Raw genomic sequence first — 6646 nt, forward strand, 5'->3', positions numbered from 1 at the left:
AGATAGACGGACACGTCTGAAAAGATGCTCAGCGTCAGCCATAGTGAGAGTGATGCGAAAGAGACTGTTTCCCACTGACAGGTGCCTAAGTACTGAGAGCGAGGGTGGCCAGTGGAGTGTAAATTGGAATCACCATTCTGGAGGTCAGCAGTTTGTAAAAATTAAAGAAAAGCTCTTCAATGCATGTACCTCTTGGCTGGCAGTTACAGTTTTTCTAAGGACGTAACCACACAGTCGCGCTGAGATGCGTGTCTGAAGGTGATTGGCCAACCGGGTTATAATTATGAGATATTAAAGCAACCAACTCATTACTAAGTGTTGGTTATTAAGGAATTAGCTAAGTAAAATCTCATAAGGCCAAACAGTGGAACAGACACCCATTAAACATGTTGTTGCTCTGTAGTTATTGACATGGAAAGGTGTCTATGGTATCCTCAGTGGGGAAAAAAAAAACAGGTTACAAAGAAGCAGTGGGGTATATTATGTTCTATATTTTGTGTTTAGACAATTATATCACTACCCTTCGGGTATGGTCACTCATGGCCACATGGGGCTCTTTAAATTTCAAATAATTAAAATTAAATCCAGTTCCTCAGTGTGCACTGGCCACATTTCAAGTTTTCAAAAGCCGTATGTGGCCACCATATTTGCAAGCACCTGTATGAAATGGTATGTCCATCATCATCAGAATGCTGGATGATTCTAGGAGGCTAGGCACCAAGTATGAAGAGCAACCATTTCTGGATAGTGAGGTTGCAGAAAATCTTTATATTTTTGGTTATGTGTCTTGCAGTTTTTAAAATATTGATGATGGCTAGTCCTTCCTATAGTCAGAAAAAAGTACTATTTCAAACAATAAGGACTCACAGCTTTTTTTCTCTGTACAGTGAGTTGAACGCCAAGTCAAAGGAGTTGCACCTGCAGATTTCGGAGGATGGGCAATCCTCAGAAGGTGGGTGGCGAGCAGGTGGACGGAGGCCCTGCCCTCTGGAAGGGTCATCCAGTGCCCTGACCAGGGCTGTGGGAAGCTGGGGAGGGCGGGAAACCCAGAGGAGGCCTGCCCCTCCCCATACCATCTGGGTCTCCCCAGGGAATGTTTGGTTGAAAGTCCATTCAGTTATTAATAAGGTACATTTTGGGAAAGAGTATATTCAAGTAGTTTTTTTAGTTTTTTGTTTGTTTGTTTGTTTAACAAATATCCTAACTCTTTTATTTAACAATTCTTGGTTTAGAGAAGCAGTTCTCAACCCTCTGAGCCTCAACAGACCTTAAAAAATTTTTTGTAAATTATGATGAAATACATGTTGCAGAATTTATCATCTTAACCATGTTTTAGTGCACAGCTCAGCGGCATTAAGCGCATTCACACTGTTGTGCAACCATCGCCCCCATCCATCTCAGAACTCTTCCATCTTGCAAAACTGAAACTCAGTCCCCATTGAACACTGACTCCCCTCCCCCTCCCCAGCCCCTGGCATCGCCATCCTGTCTGTCTCTATGGATTTCCACTGGCTTTTCCTTGGAGAATGAGCTGTAGCAGCTCAAATTGAACACATGCTTTAGATGCAGGAAAGCAACAATTAGAGGTAAAAACAACAACACCCGTATCACCAAAGTGAATGTGGGCCTGTTATAGTTCAGTAGTTTCAATATTGATTAGATTTTCAAAAATCCCCATAAACATACCAAAATCGGGAGGGGGGAGGGGCTTACCTGTCTTATCCAGCTGAGCATCCAAGCCCTTTGCTTATCCGCTGACATTACCGAGACCCTGCCCGTGAGCAAGAACTCAGGCGGCTGCCTTCACCTGCAGTCCTGAGATGACTGGGCTGCCCCGAGGTCAGAGCTGACCTTCTCAGAGCCGGGGGCGCCCACTCGGGGCCACTGTTTATCCCGGGGGCCCCGCTCCTCTTGGCTCCATTGGAATCCCATCCCAGTGCAGCCGACGGGGGACTGAAATTTCAAGCTCAAAACAAACACACACAAAAACACAACAAAGAACAACCATAGAGCCTTGACTCAGACTCACATATGTCCACTTTGCCCCGTTTCCTTGTGCTCACACTCGGTCACTCTTGCTTGTGCGCGTGCTCTCTCTCTAACACACACACGCGCACACACACGCGAAGGTAAATGTGGGGACCATCTGAGGGCAGTTCTATGCATCATGGTCCCTTCACCCTCAGTTCCTTAGGGTGTGTTACAAATAGGGCTGTTCTCACACGTCCCTGGGACAGTTACCGGTTTCCTGAATGGACGGTGAACAGTTCTTGAACCCACCGCCAGGTTCTCATTCTTACCAGTTGACGCACAGCTCGTCTTCCTGTCAGCCGTTTCCCACCGCAGCGCAGGTGCAGACGCTGCCCGGAAGCGTCACATCCCTTAGCCTCCTCTGTCCTTTTTGGACCCTGACATTTGTCACATGTTTTCAAGTGAGCAGGGTGGTGATCAGGAGCCGGCCTGCTTGTAGCAGCTCACCCCGGCCGTGTGTGTTGCTGTTCTGGAAACATCCGCAGCGCGCGCTCATTGCCGTGTCCTGTCTTTCTAGCTCTGCTGGCGACGACGACCATCCCTTTAGATCTGTTCAAGAAGCAGCCTTCCGGGCCACAGAGCTTTATGCTGAGCCGCGGGCCCTCGGGGGACGGCGCGGCCCTGGGTTCAGTCACCGCGGAGGTACGTGGCCAGGTTCCCGCTTCGGATGAGGAGCATCTTTGCTTTTGTCCGTCAGAGTCTGGCTCTGGCTTGACCCTGAAACGAAGCTCATCCGAGAAGTCCCTGGGCTTGACCGGGAGCCTTCCTGCCCCTGAGCTGGCCGAGTGTCCGCTCTGTGAAATACCTCCCGAGGCCGTTTCACGAGGGCCTGACCCGGAAAGGGCTGTCGGTTTTTCTGTCCCTCCAGCCTTTGTCCCCATCGTGTGTGCTGCATGGCTGGGTGGGAGCATGGGACTCACCGGCCTGTCAGTCCCCGGGGGGCCTGCGTTCATTCTAATATGAACATCACTCATTCTGACACCAACTGAGTGATGGGGGTGCAGAGGAGGTCAGCGGGCCGTGTGGGTGGTCCTGGCACTGACCCCACGACCCACGAGCGGCCTTCTCCGCAGTTCTGTTACGTGGAACCCGCAGAGGCGAAATCCTGGCACACCCCTCCGCCCGTTCCTGCGGCCAAGATAGAGAAAGACCGAACAGTGATGCCCTGCGGGACTGTGGTCACGACCGTCACCGCCGTGAAAACCAAGCCTCGCTTCGACGCCGGGAGGGCGTCCCCGCTGAGCTCGGGTGAGAGGGTGGAACGGTCTCTCTGAGTCCCAGGAAGGCAGAGTGCCCGGCCCCATGTGGTTATTAAGCCAATCTCATGGCACAGGGATCGTGGTGATGGGCAAGACTTCTGTGTAGCTTTTTCTTTTCTTTTTTTTAAGAAAATTATCTTCCTACTTTGTCAAATGAATGACAACCTTGTAGTCTATTCTGAAGCTAAAATTGAGACTCTGGATGAAAGAGCCAGTTAACTTAATGACTCTGTTACGGTCACGGGGGCACCACGCTCTCTGAAGCACTGGGTGCACGTGGTCAGTGTGGAGTTTCTTACGTTAGGGTTGTGGGTTAGAAGGCTTGATGGGCGGTCGTTTCAGATGCAGCAGAATTCCGCACCTGTCCCCACAGCCACGGCCTGGGAGACACTTGTATGATTATTATTTATTTTAATTTATACGGTGTTTCTGCTTATACCGAGGTACTATCTTCCCAGCGCAGACTGCTTTGCATTCTGTTCTCGAATGCAAAACAGAACGTGAAACTCTCCCTCAGTGAAAGCATTTCTGAAATTGTATTTAAACCTGAGCTTCCAGCACCCCTTTTTGGTAACCCCACACCCCAAAAAAGAGAAAAGAATAAGAGATCGTTAAGCAACCTTGAGGTTTGGCCGTGCCTTCGCCAACGACATGAGATCGCGTTGACGTGAGGTGTGATCTCACGTCCCGGTAATGGGTGCGGGTGACGTGTGGTCACCAGCGTCTGTCCCTGCAGAGTCTCCGCTGCGGACGCCCGTCAAGGTGAGGGTGATCGAGAAGGACATCTCCGTCCAAGCCATCTCCTGCCACAGCCCTCCCGTCAGCAAAACCTTGTCTTCTTCAGACACAGGTAACGCCCCGCGGCCTCCCTCACCCCTCTGGGCTCCTCCCTCTGCCCTTCTGGCTCCTCCCTCTGCCCTTCTGGCTCCTCCCTCTGCCCCTCTGGCTCCGCCCTCTGCTCCTCTGGGCTCCTCCCTCTGCTCCTCTGGGCTCCTCCCTCTGCCCCTCTGGGCTCCTCCCTCTGCTCCTCTGGGCTCCTCCCTCTGCCCCTCTGGGCTCCTCCCTCTGCCCCTCTGGGCTCCTCCCTCTGCTCCTCTGGGCTCCTCCCTCTGCCCCTCTGGGCTCCTCCCTCACCCCTCTGGCTCCGCCCTCTGCTCCTCTGGGCTCCTCCCTCTGCCCCTCTGGGCTCCTCCCTCTGCTCCTCTGGGCTCCTCCCTCTGCCCCTCTGGCTCCGCCCTCTGCTCCTCTGGGCTCCTCCCTCTGCCCCTCGGGGCTCCTCCCTCTGCCCCTCGGGGCTCCTCTTTCAGCCTTGCGCCTGGTGAGGGGAGCATTCGTTTGGGGAGTTTGGGGAAGTTCTTTTGAGTAATAAGTTAAGAACTGGAAAAAGAGGGAAATCGAAGTTCATCAAAGACCAGGAAGGGTGAGCACCCTGCTATAGTTAAGGAGATGCTGTAACAAAATGAACGTAGAACCACAGCTCCGGCCTCACTTTATAAAATCCTGAACATTCTTTTTTCTCTTGGTCACATACGAGCCTATGTGACTGTCGTGAAGTAAGTAGGACTCGCGACATACCCGTAAAGCCAACTTCAGTTTGGCCTCCAGCTGTCCCACGAACCAGCTGGGTAGGAGTCGTCTTCCCCCAGAACCCTGGCTGCCCGTTTCCCATTTTTAGGGTCACTTTCATAATGACCTTAAAGAGGTGTGTGACTGTCTCTAAATCACAGCACCACCTGAATGTGGAGTTAAACGTTACCCCCTGGGCTCGTGGGGCCTGCGGTCGGAGAAGGGGCAGGTGGCAGCTTTCTTCGGGCTCCGCTCCCCATTCCTGAGTCTGTTTCTGATCTTGCCAAGCTCAGGGGTGGGGCAAGGAGGAGCAGGTGGGCTTGGGGGTGGGGGTGGGTCTCCCTTGACGGGTGCTGTCTTAGGAGGTTCTGTACCCCCTCAGCCGGCGGGAGTCGAAAACGGTCTCTGTCCCTGTGGGAGTTTTCGTGATTCCCGGGACGCAGCCCTGAGGGTCCCCCAGCCCCACTCCCATCCTGTCCCTTGGAGTCACTGGGAATCACGGCACCGCTCTCTCCTGAAGCCCCTCCCCAGCCCCTTCTCCTGTCCCTCCTGGCCCCTCACCATGGGGCATGGCCAGGCAGTTCTGCTGTATGTCCTGTCACCACACCCTTTGAAATGGAGCACCTGTCGCCTGCAGGCCACGGCCGAAACTGAGATGAGAAAACTTGCTTTTCCATCAGGAACGGGGAACCTTGTTTCTGCCAAGGGCCATTGGATATTTATAACAACATTCGTGTAATTAACTCAGCCCTACTCCTTGGCAGGGCCAGACCAAGTGATTTTGCAGGCGGCCCTCGGGCCCAGAAGTTCCCACCCGTTTTACATCCTGCTCCTGTGACATTTTGTCATTTTAATCTTCTTTTAGCAGAACAGGGACTGGGCATCCCGCTCTGCCCCTGACCTGGCTGCTGACGATTTCCCCGTTTCTCAATCGAGGAATTAGAAAGTACCCACTCCAGGGCCTGGGGGACAGTTGAATGAAATACCGTGCACAGAGCCTGTGCACGGCGCCTGGTGCGTGTGGAGTGTCCCCAGATGTTGCCCGTGTGTGGCACTGACCGTGGGAAGGGGCTGCTTGTATGCCCTGGCCCCTCAGCCTGACACCAGCCTGTGGTCACCAGTCTCGCCAGAGACGGGGAGTGACCGCACTGCCCCTCAAAGGTCCAGGTCCCCGAAAGGTTAGAGGTCTTTTCAGTGGTTCTCAACCTTCTGGCCATTTAAATACAGTTCCTCATGTTGTGACCCAACCATAAAATTATTTTCGTTGCTGCTTCATAACTGTAATGTTGCTACTGTTATGAATCGTAATGTAAATATCTGATATGCAGGATGGTCTTAGGTGACCCCTGTGAAAGGGTCGCTCGACGGCCAAAGGGGTCGCGACCCACAGGTTGAGAACCGCTGGTTCACCTGCTCTCATGTCTTCCATCACCTCGATCGCAGAGCAGCTCACACACAAATGCACTCGTGGACCCTTCAGTGAGTGTCACTCAGAGTCAGGGGCCTCTGAGGGGCCACAGGGATGTCACCGCTGCCCTCCCCCCGCAGAACTGCTGGTGTTGAATGGCTCGGATCCAGTGGCCGAGGTCGCCATCCGGCAGCTCAGCGAATCTTCGAAGCTGAAGCTGAAGTCGCCGCGGAAGAGGAGCACCATCATCATATCAGGGATCTCCAAGGTGCGCGCCCGCAGGGCTGGCGTCCGCCCCGGCAGCTGTCCCTCCCTCGGGAGCTGGCCGAGCTCCTGATCGATGTTTACGAAATGTCCGTGTTTACAAATGTCAGGTTAGGCC

At 53.2% G+C, this 6646-nt stretch overlaps 1 protein-coding gene across 1 annotated transcript in view; it reads left to right on the forward strand.

Annotated features, from left to right (window-relative positions):
* LOC102440897 (C2 domain-containing protein 2-like) overlaps positions 1-6601 on the forward strand; it is a gene marked incomplete at its 5' end in the record, with an annotated part of 13032 nt that extends 6431 nt beyond the window's left edge. The window contains 5 exons of the mRNA XM_006108803.2: positions 888-952; positions 2549-2673; positions 3105-3279; positions 4027-4140; positions 6405-6601. Coding sequence (XP_006108865.2) covers positions 888-952; positions 2549-2673; positions 3105-3279; positions 4027-4140; positions 6405-6601 — 676 coding nt within the window. The remainder of the gene's footprint in view (positions 1-887; positions 953-2548; positions 2674-3104; positions 3280-4026; positions 4141-6404) is intronic.
* Positions 6602-6646: the final 45 nt, after the last annotated feature.

This window comes from Myotis lucifugus, unplaced genomic scaffold (genome assembly GCF_000147115.1).
Source record: "Myotis lucifugus unplaced genomic scaffold, Myoluc2.0 scaffold_3618, whole genome shotgun sequence".
Lineage (NCBI taxonomy): Eukaryota > Metazoa > Chordata > Mammalia > Chiroptera > Vespertilionidae > Myotis > Myotis lucifugus.